Raw genomic sequence first — 16781 nt, 5'->3', positions numbered from 1 at the left:
ACGCTATTTATGTTTCTACAGAATGGAAAAAATTTCCTATGAGGAAGGAAATTTCTAAGATTTTCCATAGATGTTGCAGATGACAATGAGCTGTGGGAAAAGAAACTCTTGATTAATTTTGGAAGATTCTTCCAATCGTTGACCAATCGTAAGTTAAGAATAGCCTTGCATGTGATTGAATGCAGCCCAAGGGAACTGGAGATTTTGTCAAACTTGGGCATGTTTGCACTGCCACCAGTCAAGGTCAAACTGGAGAGGAAGGGAATAGTTGAAGTGAAGGAAATGGGGGAAAAGGAGGCAGAGGCGAATGAAGTAGAGATTGGATGAGTCACAGCCACGCACTCACCTGCATAGATAGCTTGCTGTAGTATGTATATGGAACAGTGGGAATACGAGTAAAATCATGTTGTTGCCGCTAAAAAGATTGTGGACAGGTGGAGAAAGCTCTCAATGAGTCCGGGAAGTGATGTAAAATAACAGACTGGGTCCTGTAGAACCGCAATATAATAAACCTGGATATAGAAATATTGTGATATTACAAGAAGTTTTCCATGGTGTAGACGAAATTTACATGTTGAAGTACGGGGATACTACCCTATTACAAAGTTTTACTATAACGAACGGACTTAGACCTTAGTCAGTTTTAATATCTATGGTAAGATTTTGTGAGGAATGGCAAAAAGTGGAGAGAAGAGTGTGCTTAGGGGACAAGCTTTAAAGAGGAACACAAACCTTGACCTATTGGAGGAAGGCCGCTGAAACGTCAACTGGTCAGTGCAGCAATGCCGTGTGTGCTTAACTTTGTATTATGAATCTCTCCAAGTTTACTGCAAGGACACATACTTACTATTTGATCCTTATGTTGTTCTTCATGGTGATTGGAACTTAATTTTCAGTAGCCATTGACCAACTCATGCAGTAGGTAACATTAGTATGGTTGCTACCATGCCTACCAAAATTTATCTCTATTTGCCGCCACTCAACAAACAACAAACACTCCAGTAGCGCAGTTAACCGTTACTGCTCCAAATAATTTTCCAGACAGCAATGAATGTTTGCCCTGCCAGCAAGTGCGGTGTCTTCTTTAATACTTGGGCCATTTTCAAGTTGGTATATGCTCAGTAACTTTTTGTGGGAGTAAGACTTGAGGCTGTATGATCGTCTATCTTGTGACGCATCAAATCAGTGATTAGAGCTCACGAAAGCCATGCTCCGAGATGCACAGTGCTGTTGAGGCAGTTGCATAAGTTCACCACAAATGATGGTTATGGATTTGTGCAATGATATGTATTCAGTGTTGCCCTGAGGGTAAGGAAAACAAGGGAATCATCCAAAACAAAGATTTTTTACTCCTTTCTGGTTGATCACGAGCTGGAATTAGAGTGGCATAGAAACCATTGTAATATGTCGTTATGAAAAGGCTAGCAGATAGGATAGAGGAAAGGAGAACTGCATAAAACCAAACTTAGGACTGTTCACTTATGATGATGATGAGAGACCAACGGAGTGTACACCTCTGCACCTCTTTGAACATTGATGGAATGTGTGCATCATGAACAACCTCATATTATATCTCCTCAATTTTTTTCTTTAGAAGTTATTAAGAAGAATCTATCGCTTTCATTGAAACTTTTATTAGAAAATACAAAACTAAGTAAGTATTGGTGAAAAAAAAATTAGCTTTGCGACAACACAATAAGGAATTTTAAACTTTTTGGGTCCTGTGAATGTTGTTATTTCAAGATTCTATTGTATTTAAAATGTTTTACATTGAAAGTGCTATACATGCATCTCATCATGATGATTTTCCTACCACTAAGAGCACTATGTATTCTTTTCTTTTATGTCTTGACATTTCTTAAATTTGAGTGAATAATTGATGTTTTATTTTACTTATTATTAGGATATATAATACTGCCTTCAAGTCAACAACAGAGAGGGTTCGTGAGAGTGAGATTAGAAAAACTGATCCAGAGAAGGTCATTCTTAAAGAACCTCGACACAAGTGAGTATATTGTTATTTTTTTATTTTTATCTTGGAGTAAATTTATGTTTAGGGTCTCCATAGCATTTCTGGTTTTGAAGTTTCACTCAATTTTATTGATAATAACACTTGGATTGATTACTGTTTACATAACATTTGTTGAGTGATTAATAATATGGTGATAAAGTTAATGTTGCATGAATATAAGTAAATTGGAGGTTACTCATATGCATGGATGCTTTGTTATCTTGGTGATATATTTCTCTCCAGTGTGATGGGCACTTGTTGCATTACTTTTGTTATGTTTAAATCTATAATAGATTTATCATCTAATAACTTGCTAAATTTTTAATGCTAGAGGTAATGTGAGCAGTTTAAGGTACATATTGGATAAATGGATCTTTATTCAACCAATGTGGCAAATTACCTCCCTGAATAAATGTATCCGGCCATTTGCTAAAGTCAGCATACACTCTGCATACATGTCTTTCACTTACTTTTAACTATCTTTTGTACAAATATATTTCCTGTCTGCTTTATTAACAAACAGCCTTTTGTTGTTTTGTATGTTCTTTCTTCTACTACATGAAAACTATAATTTTGTCCTTCATATTTGTTTTTCCTAAAGATAAGTGGGTTAGCATTTTGGTTGCCAAGTCCTTTTTATTATTTTAAGCTTATAATATGTATAGCCAATATTTTCCTTAAGTTCTACCTTATGTTTACTTTGGATATAACCAACTTCTATATTAATTAGCAGTGATTAAATTTGCTTTTAATTTTATTGTTATATAAAACTATTACTTTTATTGATACCTATATGATTGTGGTTGAATTTAGCATTTAATTCAAAACTATATGTTGCCTTTATTCGAGAAAGTTAGTGAGTAGGCATTGGGATCTATTTTACTTGATACTTCTGCTGTATCATAATGTAGGGTATAAAATGTTTGAGGTATTTGAGTGTTTTTTTTTGCCTATTTTGATGCATAAAAAGGCTTCTTCCCATGTTTTATCCCCATGATAAAGATGTAAATAATGACAATATAGATATTGGTAAAATATTTATTGATTAAAATATTAAGTCTCATTTTGTAGTTTTCTGGGATTTATCCAAAGCATTAGTTGGAAAATAAAGAGTCTTAGCATCGAAAAAGGCTCAGACTAAAGTTGTCTCTCATAAATTGTGAGGAAGAGGTATTAGGCAAGTTTGATTTAGGTCTGAGAATCTGACATTGAGTATCAACTTCTGAAAATTGAGTCTGTTCTTGGAGTGAAAGTCAATGTAGTTGACAAAGCAAGAAGTTGGAGTTATTTAATAGAAAAACACCCACTTTAGGAATCTCTGGGGTTGAAGTGTTATTTTTATTTTATTTCTCATGTTGTACAGTGAAAAAAGTTAATTCTAACCCTCCTTATTGAGCAATGTTTTAGAAATTCATCTATCCATGTTTGGCGATTTAATTGATATTAGTATTTAATGTAAGTATTTGGCGACCCAGTATAAGAAGAGGGAATTACCTTATTAAAAACTTTTATTATATATACCTTTATTCTGTTATTCTTTTTATTGCCCAATTGATTCACATAAACCATTTCTGTACAATTGGTAAAAATACAATGCTAAAAACAGTTATTCCTCAATTAGTGCTTGTCTTTTTTTAAGAATAAATTATTTTCCCATGGGAAACTTTAAATTAGGATTTGATTATTTGCTATAACATTGTAAATCTGTGCATAATCCACTAACAAGGAACATTAACGGAGTGTAACGCCCACTTTTGCTTCAAACTTTGCACATTTGTAGATTAATGCAAAAAAATGAAATTTGTGAAATTTCCCGTGCCCTCGTGACCTGTGAGTCAAGATATCAGCGATCAAAGATGCCCGATTCGTCAATTCGCCGTCCGTCAGGGGGAAGGCATGCCGGCAATTGGCCCACTCCTCGCCGGGCCTCGACCCAGCCGCCCGGTGAGCGGCCAGCGATGCGATGCGAGCTATATTTCGTCTACGGCGGAGTCTCACGCCCCGGCGAATCGCTCTTTTGTTTTCTGTTAGTCTTTCTGTATTTCCGATTTTACCTGATCCTTATGGAGCATCGGATTGATGGGAAAATTGCTCTGCATTTAGTTATAATATATAGCAACACTTTGAAACGCGGAAACTTCGGAATGATACTATAACCCGGAGTAATTCGCGATAAGAATTTATGCTTCATCTTTCTGCCCGTAAATGCGCAAAGGAAACGAGATAGGGGGCATGTTTCTTTCAAACTTTTAAGGGGAAACCCAAAATAAGCAACACATGGAATACGTCAACAGCCTAGGCCTCTCGGAGACGAGACGGGACAAACCCCATCCGTATGAATGGACGGGGTCCCTTGCCCTTTGGTGGGAGTTCGGCAAATCTATTGTATGGGGAATGGACAACCAAAACTCACCTAATTGACTGATACGTTCAGACTAATCACTCTGCATTCCGGTGCACCGAGCTCCGCAGGGAATATCCTCGGGACGGTCAAGGCCCAAGAGAGTTCCAATGGCCGTACCGTGAGAGGATTATAGATTTACGAATTTTTTAGATTGTTCAGTTCAGTTCAAACATGTTTATTTCCATACTGTTAATTTTCACAAAGATATATAGATAGTAATAATACATTCATAAATACATATAATTACATATTCATACATAAATTCATTACGTATTGCTGGGGAAAGAACCTGCCCGAAATACTCTTCCTTCGAAATGTTTTTGGTTAACAATCCTGAAGTTGATGCAACGCAATGAACATTGGCGGCTTGAAAAATGTCCGCGCGTGCGGGGAATTTGCCATCCTTCTCTTGCAAGCAGATAAGTAGAGGGGAGAGGAGCTCACCATCCATTGAAATAGTCAGTTGAATAGTGTAAGAATGAGTGGTTGCATGTAAACTCTGTGCCACTGATTCCACCACTTTCACCTCTCGAAATTTCAGAGTGCGCCCGGAATGCATTTCCTTTTTAAAACCACTGGTCAGTATTTTAAACTTGCACACTACCATTTGCAGTATTACTAATTAAATCCTTAACCTCCGTCACGAACTCTCTGGCCTTTTCTGAAACACTCTGTTGTTCCAAGGAATGCTTCTTGGAAACAACTCGCGTAACCTTGTGAGAAACAATGTTGTTATGCTTCTTCCACTTCCAAAGCCACGGAGGAGTGCATTTAAAGTTTGTGATTGGGGTATCCAGTTGACTATTTTCCTCAATTGCCCACCCCGCAAATCTCGGTCATGTACAATTAGATTATTCTCTTTGGCGGTCTTGAAGCGGGTGAGAAGAGCTTCCCGGATAGATTTATACTTTTAATTTAAGGCTCCGCTTTCTATTATCTGCCTCTCATATCGATGAAGTTGAGTTCGGCTAGTTACGAAGCGGAAGGTGTGCCGAACTGTCTCTAGTCGCAACTTGCCCTTTTTCCCTGACTTCCAAAAGTCAACTGCCATTTTTTTTGGAGTATTGATGGCTCTGATCTCGGTTTCTTCATAGGGGAAACATCGTATGATGTTGAAGAAGAAGGAGATGTTGGAGAAATATCCTCATCCCTCTCCGAATCACTGCTACTTTCTTCAAACCCCTCCACAGTTTCCTCATTCCTCTCATTGTCATCGTCAAATACAAGATCATCTTCGACTTCCCAATCGTATTCACCATCTTCTGCACAGGATTTCAATATCGCTGCAACACATATATTATAACATATTTTTACTACACAATATAATTATAAATAAATTAGAGAAGCAAGTAACTGACTGTTAGCATAATAATTTCATCGTTTAGTTATCATAAAACACTTACCTGTGAGCTTTTCCACCAGATCAATTTCTTCCACAGTGGTCTCCGAAAAAGAGAGAGTATTCAAAAATTTACTGCTCATCAACCTCAAAACGTTCAATGGGTTTATCACCTCAGCCATTATAATTACCCGAACGATGTTGAAAGCTATATTATACTATTAAAAACAGCAATCAGATCGTTTTTGCTCAATCCACAATACAAGAGCAGAGATAGTGCTGGAGATAACCGTATGCTTCTGAACAAACCAAAAGATGAAGTAGAACTGACAAAACTCCAATTCCTCGCTGTTTTCCGTCTCTACTGGTGTTTATATTTTGTTCGAGGAGACGGGAAATGTTTGGGTGATTTTATGACAGTACCTGAAATGGTCGAGGATGCAGCCGTTTCCAGAAGCGAAAAATCTACTAACGCCCTTTAGAAATACAATAGATTTGCCGAACTCCCACCAAAGGGCAAGGGACCCCGTCCATTCATACGGATGGGGTTTGTCCCGTCTCGTCTCCGAGAGGCCTAGGCTGTTGAAGTATTCCATGTGTTGCTTATTTTGGGTTTCCCCTTAAAAGTTTGAAAGAAACATGCCCCCTATCTCGTTTCCTTTGCGCATTTACGGGCAGAAAGATGAAGCATAAATTCTTATCGCGAATTACTCCGGGTTATAGTATCATTCCGAAGTTTCCGCGTTTCAAAGTGTTGCTATATATTATAACTAAATGCAGAGCAATTTTCCCATCAATCCGATGCTCCATAAGGATCAGGTAAAATCGGAAATACAGAAAGACTAACAGAAAACAAAAGAGCGATTCGCCGGGGCGTGAGACTCCGCCGTAGACGAAATATAGCTCGCATCGCATCGCTGGCCGCTCACCGGGCGGCTGGGTCGAGGCCCGGCGAGGAGTGGGCCAATTGCCGGCATGCCTTCCCCCTGACGGGCGGCGAATTGACGAATCGGGCATCTTTGATCGCTGATATCTCGACTCACAGGTCACGAGGGCACGGGAAATTTCACAAATTTCATTTTTTTGCATTAATCTACAAATGTGCAAAGTTTGAAGCAAAAGTGGGCGTTACACTCCGTTAATGTTCCTTGTAAGATGATGTTAAATATTTCCGTAATGGTGATTTTTATCACACGAGAATAGGCTACTAAGTTGATGTAGATTATGTACATTTATTCCATGTGTGCCTACATTGTTGATAAACTTAGAGACATTATTGATATCATTTTCTAGTTATTTCCTAATGTATATTTCATGCAGTGTTTGTACAGTGATCTCCCGTAAAATGTTTTTCTATTTTTATTTTGTTGATGCAATATAGTTTAATCATTATCTTCGCTTGAGTATAAATGCCCAGGAGTAATTCAAATTATTTATTCAATATAAGGGTTAAGATTGTTATGCCATTGCTATGACCTAATATCTGTTAGTATGTATTCCAGAAATTAGTGTGCCTTGACCCATAGTATTTATAGTGTGTTCAAACGTAATATTATGACTGCCATTATGAAGGGCATTTTGAGGGCATATTATTTCGGAAGACAGTGAAATAAATTGCTACATGACTCCTAGCTCCTAGAAAATCAGTTTAGTTAAAATATTGTCATTTGCCTTTAAAAACTGGGAATTATTCTTCATCGAAACTCAACGCATACTGTAAACTTAAACCATGCTGTGCTGTGTTTGTATGAGTTTAGATGATGAGAAAATCATTTGACATCATATAAGACTGTGGTGTTAGTTAAAACTTCACCCGATGCTGTACAAGGATGTTTCTTTCAGTTAGTCAAGAAATTTTAATGTGTTGCCCATGGTGTGACCCTCGTGTGGTTCACGCATAACTTTCTTCTCATGTCAGAGCAAATTTAATAATTTTCTTAATTTATTAGCTGTTGCCATTTAGGGAAATCGTAAGTTAGAGACATAAATATTGGTGTATCTATGCTATACATGGTAACCAATGTGGTGTGACTGGAAGTTAAGAGTGACCAACCAGAGGGTCACACTTTTTCCTGAATGGTGTCAATCAATCTGTTTATTTGTCATTAAATGATGTAAAATCACAATAGACATCGTCAAAAGATACATACAGACATAAAAAGAAACAATAAGGAACAACCTTGATACAAAAAAACTATTTATATGTCAGGTATTACAAATACATTACAATAATAATGAAAACGCTTGCAAATTACAATTGTATTACAAATATATTACAATAATAATGAAAACGCTTGCAAAGGAAATACAAACACCTGTTGCCCACATGCATACTGAAAGGCTAACTTCATAGACTGCATATTTTTGTGAAAAGTCACTCTTTGAGTTCTTAAAACTGTAAGATATCAGTGTGTAAAAATTTTTCTCATTGTTACTTGGTAATGCTAGAGTCATATTTCACAAAGTGATGAGGGCATATCTTCAAGTTTCGGTTGGGATACTTAGAAAGATTAAACTAGGATAAGCTCAGATTTTATAGCCTCCATCTGTGATTTTATGCATGAATATTATTTTCATAATGTAATGTAAACTATTCGCATGAAGTATTCTCGCGATTTCAACCAGTTTTAATCGCTGTATATCTCCATCGTTTACCAGTTACAGGTGTAAGTACGAAAGTTAAAATCATTGTAGAAAATGGAAAGATCTATGTGAGCAGATTTCTTTGATTTCTTGGAACTCTGAGCACCTGTTTCCATCAATGTAAACAGTATAGAGTTCTTCATATGAGTGAAAGACCCAACACGTTATTTACCCCCCAAATTTTGCAGATATCAATTTCATTCTAAATGTTACAATTAAAGTTTTTATTTATCATGTTTATTGACTATCCGGGACTGCTTGATTCCTTTAGCCTTTCTAGAATGAATAAAAAGTCTGGCGTATTTCAAAATTGCTTTCTATTTTAGTAAAAAATGTGATTTGTGGGTTTTCTACGGAATTTGTTATATTTATATGTTGATATATTTTGCCATTGTAGTGAGATGATTGCATAAAGATTCGGTCCTTCACTGAAAATGGATTATGTAGTATTAAATGTGCATATATCTTGCTTGAAGACACTTACTGAGTGATGAACTACCCCTAGATATGTATTGTACATCTACATTTAGATAAACATACATATTTATGTATTAATATTCTTAGTGTTTCCTGATTTTCATTTTGTGAAGAAAATGACACGTATACATTTTTAATATATGCCTTTTTTGGCCTAGCGAAATTATTACTATTGCAAGTGATATTTTAGTTTTAGTTGGTTCATGCAGGAATATGTCCCGAGTTCTGCAAAAAACAAGATTTCTGAAATATGTTGTACAAATGAGTTTTGCCAGAGCTAGAATTCTGTAGGCGTAGGTATGTGGTATGGTAGATATTGCGTCTTGCTTACTTCATAAATGGAGTCAATAGGACACTGTTTCCCATGATTACAGTTTGACATAACATATTGGTAATAGTTATGAAATATAATTTACGAACTTCCCCCATGAAATGTGAATATGAGGAAATTTTTGTTCTTGGTTTTGTAAATAGATTTGACTAACTTGTTCAAGCTCGCAGATTAGCTCCATAAGAGAATAGCCTTAGTTTGTTGTCATGAAATTTGGTTGAAAGATAATTACTGTTCATTACCTTGTGTAATGCCATTTCTACATGATGATCATGCCAGTGTGTTCAAAAAATCCACAGAGAATAAAGCACTCGACCGTAAATCAGGGGATCCGGGTTCGAATCCCAGTCAAGGCAAATGAATTTTTTCTGTGTGGATTTTTGCACAATTTGTGCATTTCGGGTGACTCCATACAGTTATCACCATGGCTAGTGTCGGTATACTTGAATTAATATGCCAGAGTATATAATCTACGGTATGCTCTGGCTGTACTTATCCATTATGTATATTTAATATTCAGCTACGTGATGATGATGTTGTTCGATTAGAATATATCTCTTATATGTCGTAATGAAATATAGTGTTATGTTGTGGGATGAAATATTGTGAAACTCCAGCATCCTGTCTTAATTTTTTATTGATGTTGATAATTTGGATAGGTATTAACTATGTCATCAGGATGATATAGGTGCTGCTAATTTTTTCAGATTAAAAGTAATTGATGGAATTAATGCTGCAAAAACTTGAAGATGTGCCTTATATCATTTTCTTTGTAAGTACTTGTGTCTTTTAGTATTGATTATTTTGTGGCACGAAAATGGATGTCCTAACAGCTTATTTGTAATTTTGGAAATTAGATGAAACCCCCGTTTTGTGCAGCCTTAACCATTAGCACGTAAATAGTAGAATACAGTATAGATGATGTAAAGTGGCCAAATAGAGTATACACTTATACTACGTGAAGGATTCTTAGGAAAATATGTCTGTGTTAAGTAAATTATTGGAAAAATCAACATTATCTCCTTAGTAATGCTAATATATTTCATCTCAATTTTTTTGAATCTTGAATTAATCAATTTTTAATAATCTATTTTAAACAAATTTTGACTCTTGCCCTTTTATTTGATACCATAAACGTACATATTTGGTGATAAATTAGAATTTTTGAGACAGTGGATGACCCCTTTTTTTTATTAAGTTCATAATACTTGCTTTTTTTCCTATAATTTTCCTTGATGTTTTAACAATAAGTAGATTCCTAATGTACTGTAGAAATTTTACCTCTTTAAATATCAAAGTTTCTAATGAATGCATGGCTGGCCTTATACCTCTCTGGCTATGCTTAAGTATCCAGGGAAAAAATTTGACATGGATTCAGCCGTAGGCCCGTAGTATTTACCATTGAAATTCCATATCCTAAGTTCCTACTTTCAATAGAATTACAATACATTTTTGAGGAGTTAAATTTTCATTTTTACCATAGTTAGACTTGCTTTGATTCATATAACAGTGTATTTCAATGGGTACTTCTTCATTTCTTGTATATAATTATTGAATTCATCAGTTAGGTCAAAATAAATTGTGTTACTTTGTTTGAAACCCATATTAGCCAATGGAGTGGGCATAATTAAAGACATCCATATATTTTCATCAAGCATTTTTGGTTTCACTTTGAATGGAAATTATCATAAATGAAAGCATGCTATTTTCTGACAGTGAAGTCACTATCATTTTGAGAAAGTTCTCATGATATTGATGGCATGTTATCAGTCACCAAGTGGACAAAACACCAAAAGACCTGAAATGCCACAAAGAATATGTCTGCGCAAAAATGCACTTATTTACCTTAGTGTACAGTCAGGAATCAATTTTTGCAGCTTTGATAAAAAACAGTGCAACTCTTTCATAATTGTATAGCAAAGTCTTTTTAAGAGTGCTGTTGACGAAGAATAGGGTTCTTTGAAGAATGATTGTGTCTGATCATGTGTTTGATAAATGAAACAATATGGTGCTTGCGGTGAAGGTCTTAACATTATTTAAGGGAGATAAGATATAAATTATTTTTAAAATTAATGAGAAAATATTAGTTCATAAAATTTCCTACTATTAGTCAGTTTTAAATGAAGACTTTTTAATGAAAAGTTAAAAGTCTTTCAAAAGTAACGTAACTTCGTGCTTCAGGAGTTTTTTTTATGGTTTATTTTACATATTCCGATCTATTTATGCTATATTCATCCTATATTCCTCGTCGCATAATTTTCTTGTATCTTTAGGTAATGCAATGATGTCATTTGATTCTTCATCATTATTTGTACAAATCAAAAGTTATATTTTTACTTTCTCTTATTCTCTTTGCTTGATCGTGGACTTTGATTTATTTTTTATTATTCTGAAAACATATTCATACTTTTTTTCTGGCTCACCACCATACTTCTCTTTCGGAAATGGATTTCAACGTTTCTCATGGAATACAGTATTTTGCTTCCGATGATTTGTCTGCACTTCTGTTATGATTGTGGACATTTTGAAAAGAGAAATATTAGTAACTTAGATGTTGCTTTGGTTTTTTAACGTTTGATATTTAATTTTTTGATCGTCTAACTGTATTCTGGTAGTTTAATTTTGGCTTTGGGTGATTCAATTGAACTCAACTTTAATTTTTCCCTTACTCCAGTATGTTCAAAATTCTAAGTGCATGTCTTAAATTGGAATTTTGTAATCACTGATTTCCTACGTGAGTAATTTTTAAGCAACTCTACTACCTTACTCAAAGTATCCATCTAGGTTATCAGTTTTGATGGAACTTATGGTGGAGGCTTATACTTTGTGGAATTAATAACAATAATAATAATTGAGTGAAATACTTTCCTCTATGTCCTCTATGTCTTGAATATCAATTTTATATTTGGAAATAGTGCAAAGTATATCATTCTATAATTATTAATATTAATTCTTTATTTGGTTTCAAACATATATATTGTTAAATGGTTTTTCGCCTGTGTGGCATGATTTTCCGTTTTTATGCCAGTTCCTTAATTCATGTGAGCCACTCAATACTTGTAAGAATTCTCTACTTGTCATGTTGTGACTGAAATTAGGCCCTGAGTTTAATTTTCTTCAGGATTCCCATCACTTCATGCAGAAACTTCAAATGAATAACGTATGGTGGTGAGCTTGTAGTGACCGAGTTCAAGTTTTTTTTGGAGGGAACTTGAGGAGTGAGTGTTTTTCATCACAGTATATTGTAGAAGCTCTGCTGGCTGATTAAGGAACTAACAACCAGCAGCTCTCACATATGTAGGTAGAAAACTGAAGAAAAGGATGGGAACATGCCCACTAATGCCATTCATTTTGAGCATTAGAGGTCACTCACTCACAGTGATTCAACCAGAAGGTTGGTACTGTTAGGTGAGGGTAGAGCTCACCCCAGACTATGCCATAGGCATCTGAATTCACGTACAAGGTAGGGGGCCAGTTCCTTTCCCTTGGCCATCTCGCGCTTCTAGGATTTTGTTTGGGGTGTCTCAAGGTGTCACGCAATATTTGATTGTAGGACTCACCGATCAGCAGTCCAATGTTCTACCCACTGGGCACTGGGCCACCATGCTTCCCCGTAAGAAGATAGACTAGGGCAAATGATTCATTGAGGAGTTGTTAGTACAGCAGACTCCCAATTATCCAGCTGCAGTTTATGCGTGTTGCGGCTTATCCGTGTACGAGTTTTACACTTTTTCAATGTTTTCCGTGATCTTTAAAAACATAAAAATGTTGCAAAAGCACCAGGATATTTGCATTTTTAATGCGGAAACCAGGTATCACACGGAGGAGTTGGAATGTGAGTACAATCACATTGTCGCCACGAAAAAGATCGCGGTCGGGAAAAGAAAGCTCTTTATGATTCCGGAAAGCGATCTTAAATGACAGACGACGTGCACGAATAATGTTTAATCATTTGATTTATATGAGTGATGAGAACTAAATGATATTCAAATGAAATTTTGGATTATTCATGTTTTCCAATTATTCATGTTGCCTCTCCCCATCTTTAGCCCGGATAATCGGGAGTAAGCTGTATTACATTGAGAGTAATTTTAGGTGAAGAGGGTACCAAGGCTTCACTGGTTCACTGAATCCTCTTATAAAGCTACTGCTTTGTTTTCTCATGCATGACTGTTATTATACTAACTCAAGTTACCCTGAAAACAATCATAAGTTTTTTATCGTTTAGTTTTGCATTTGATTTCTGTAGCCTCTGGACCGAGATAACTCGATTTGCGTGTGGGTTAACTTCTGGAAATGATCCATGGTGATGAAGCTTTTATGGGTGAAGAGGAGCTCAAGGCCTTTTATTATGGTCTGTCTGCTTGTCTGTAATGCGGTGATATGCAGTGTAAGATAACTGATTTCCAATAAAAATGATTTCACTCTGAGGAAAGGATTCTTAGTTAGGTTAGCGGTCAGCTCTGATTCTTTTATTGAGAATTCTGAATTCTAACAATTTCCTTATTCTGGTAACATTCGGAGGGTAGGAGACTGAATTTTTCACTACTTTAGAGTGGGGAAGAGGTTGGGTTAACATTAAGGAAAGCCAAGAGGTTGGAACTGGCACAAGTTGGTTTTCTGATGCTAAATTTCCATCACATAAAGTACAATTTAGGGGCAAAGAGTGATGATTTTCTGTCACTTAGCCATGAAAATAAATTTCAAGAATGCATATAAAGAGCCTGGATTTCTTCAAATATATAATTGAGGAATGAGCTTTGGCAAATTTAATTCCTAAATTTAATTTATGCCAAAGAGCCTAATTCATGCTCTATGCACAAAAGAAATGACATCTAGGAGTGTGGTGTAATTGAATCTCCATCAATACCATCCGTTGACATAGTGACTCAGAACCTCGTCTCTTGGCCATTTGATTTAATGTTAGCAGGAATGATCCAGTGTCCGATTTTTTTTCAAAATCCATAGCACCTTGTGCAAACATGTGAATGACTAGTAGGATTTTATTGACATCAAAAAGAGTAGGTATTTCATGATTTCATGATGATGAGCTTAGAAGCATTTAGGTCAAGATGAAGGCAATATAGGGAAGACAATTTAGGATCAACTCTTCAATGTAAAATCTTTTCTCCATTTGTCCTTTTTAAGTTATTAAAAGCTGTAATTGTGCCAGCTGGGATGTGATAAAGTGAAAGTTAAGAGCAGAAAGTATGACATATGATCAAAAAAGAATAGTTATACCTGTAAATACCCCAAATGAGCTGGTGTACAGCAGAATAACCTTGTTATTATGTGTCCTATCAACGTATACTCAACCACAATGTCACGTTATATTAGTAATGCCTACTACCAATATTGTTTACTTCAAACTATTATTCTATGCATGCATATGCAATAATGGATGTCTTGGCTGTCAGTTTTTCTTTGCCAGAACCCTCAAGTAAAAAAATGTCAATTCTATGACCTGATCTCTGAGATAAACCTTCCTCATCCTCCCAAGTCAAATATGTTTCAAATTTTTGCAGTGTTTGACGATTCCTTTGAAGTGAATTCAAATATGGTTTTTGAATTGTCATTTTTCTCGGCAATGGTAATGTGATTGGGATTAATATTTGCAGGTATATCCCAGGGTGGTTAGTAATATAGTGTTGGTTAGGACTGCAGTCAGTATTTTAAAATGTCTGAACACATCTGATTGCAACAAAATTATATTCCTTATAGTTAACCGTAATTGCATCATTGAAGAAATATATGAAAACGTGCCCTGTAATATTTCTGATGGTTTTGAAAAAGACACATTTTTTAATGTATCTAATGACATTGTAAATCTTTAGTACCATTATCAACTTGCACTGGATGTGGTAACTTGTGCCTATGATATGATTACATATTCTCATTAAATTTTTACAAGGAGGTACTACGATTGAATTGAAATAATTTTTCATATCAGTCAACTTCAGCTAGAAAACAAAATTGGAGGCAGAATTATTTTTTGAACTCATCATGGAAACCTTTGTGCAGCCATGCTACATATTACTGTTCCACATGAGATTTGAAATTTTATTTCCATTTCACTTTTTTTCAACAATCTATTATTTTACTTCAATTTCTGGTTTTGTTTCAGTTCTTTGTAATTTTATTTGGGAAAATAGGTATACCTACTATTATTTTACTTCAATTTTTGGTTTTGTTTCAGTTCTTTGTAATTTTATTTGGGAAAATAGGTATACCTACTCATTGAAATCTCTTTTTTATTGCCCCAGGAAACTATTTTGGTTCAGACTTGTAAAGGAATCATTTACTGGATCATTTTCCGCACAAGAAGATACAAAGGTGGATCATAATTTATGACTTACCAAAGGATTTTAAATTAACTGGAAATAAATAGAAGAAATTCATATGTTCCATGGCCATAGAAGGCAGCCAATTTAGTCAACCCATGAAGTACATGATGAACATTTTTGATGAGGCAATGGATGTTTTTCTCGTTTAACTTTTATTTTCACCCCTGGCATTGTTTTACTGAATTGCTAGCATGACTCAAAGTGCACATGATAGCACCAGACTATCGGAATCAAGCATTGAAGGTTTTTAACAATTTGAAAAATGCTTACGATGGAAGAATTTATGAAATTAGGAATGATGCCAGAAATCAGATCTGAAAATTCTGAGCAATGCAAATGGTAGTTAGTTGTAAAGCATTTTAAGTCTTGTAGGATATTTTCTGGGATCTTCCTTACTTAATTGCTGTTGAAGATGTTCTAAGTCTTGCTCCTACCCTTGAATAGATCTTTGTGCCTTATAGTGTGCATGCATTATATAAGTCAAGTTCTTACTTTAACCTGATGGTAATGTGAACAGATCTGATGGAAAGTTTAATTTTCTGATTATGTTAACACTCAGGGAATTAAAATTAATTTAAAGAATTTAAGAAGATCGAAATCTCAGGGAATTTCATTCTCACTGTCAATATAACATGGAAGTCTGATCTGAAAGTAAATAGGCTTTATTTTTATAACAATTGAGGCTGCATTCAATTGGTGAGTAGGGAAGGCATTGTTGAAGTTACTTGACTCATTGATGATTGTGACTTAATAGTTATATATTGCGGTTTTCTCATAATGATTCACATGTGTACTAATGTGGCCAGTTATTTGTGGATGTCTGGTTTACACTGAGCTTGAACAAACGTTAGTAATTTTTCCTTTGTCATGGAAAATTTTTCGATATCTCTCTTTTTACAGTGAATAATTATTTGTTATTTTTTTGATTATTGACTGTATATTTTATAGACTTTTAAAGGTATATTGTATGTTTTTTGAATGATACATGCATTAATAAACATTTTTATAAAATCAGTCTAGATTCGATACTACTTGGATGAAGAGCTTTTTTTTTTTCTTTCTAACAACAGTCAGAACATCTATTCTTTTTTTTACTTTATTTATTGGCCATTCGAAATTTACATTCAATTATTTTTGGGGTTAATTTCCATTGTTAAGGCCTGAAACTTTGGGGAAACATATAATTTTTGATGCACTTCAAGTGTATATTTTTTATTTTTCAAAATATCTGG

At 35.1% G+C, this 16781-nt stretch overlaps 1 protein-coding gene across 9 annotated transcripts in view; it reads left to right on the top strand.

The window, feature by feature from the left end:
• LOC124162736 (probable phospholipid-transporting ATPase IA) overlaps positions 1–16781 on the top strand; it is a 262810-nt gene that overhangs the window by 225437 nt on the left and 20592 nt on the right. For 7 of the 9 annotated variants that reach the window (XM_046539362.1, XM_046539361.1, XM_046539356.1 and 4 more), the window contains one exon: positions 1904–2005. In XM_046539362.1, coding sequence (XP_046395318.1) covers positions 1904–2005 — 102 coding nt within the window. Of the gene's footprint in view, positions 1–1903; positions 2006–9912; positions 9978–15468; positions 16564–16781 lie in introns of those variants that run through there. The other 2 variants (XR_006865658.1, XM_046539360.1) reach the window with 2 other exon arrangements.

Source organism: Ischnura elegans, chromosome 7, assembly GCF_921293095.1.
Source record: "Ischnura elegans chromosome 7, ioIscEleg1.1, whole genome shotgun sequence".
Lineage (NCBI taxonomy): Eukaryota > Metazoa > Arthropoda > Insecta > Odonata > Coenagrionidae > Ischnura > Ischnura elegans.
The sequence above is the reverse complement of the archived record's forward strand: the minus strand, read 5'-3'. Positions and strand labels throughout refer to the sequence as shown.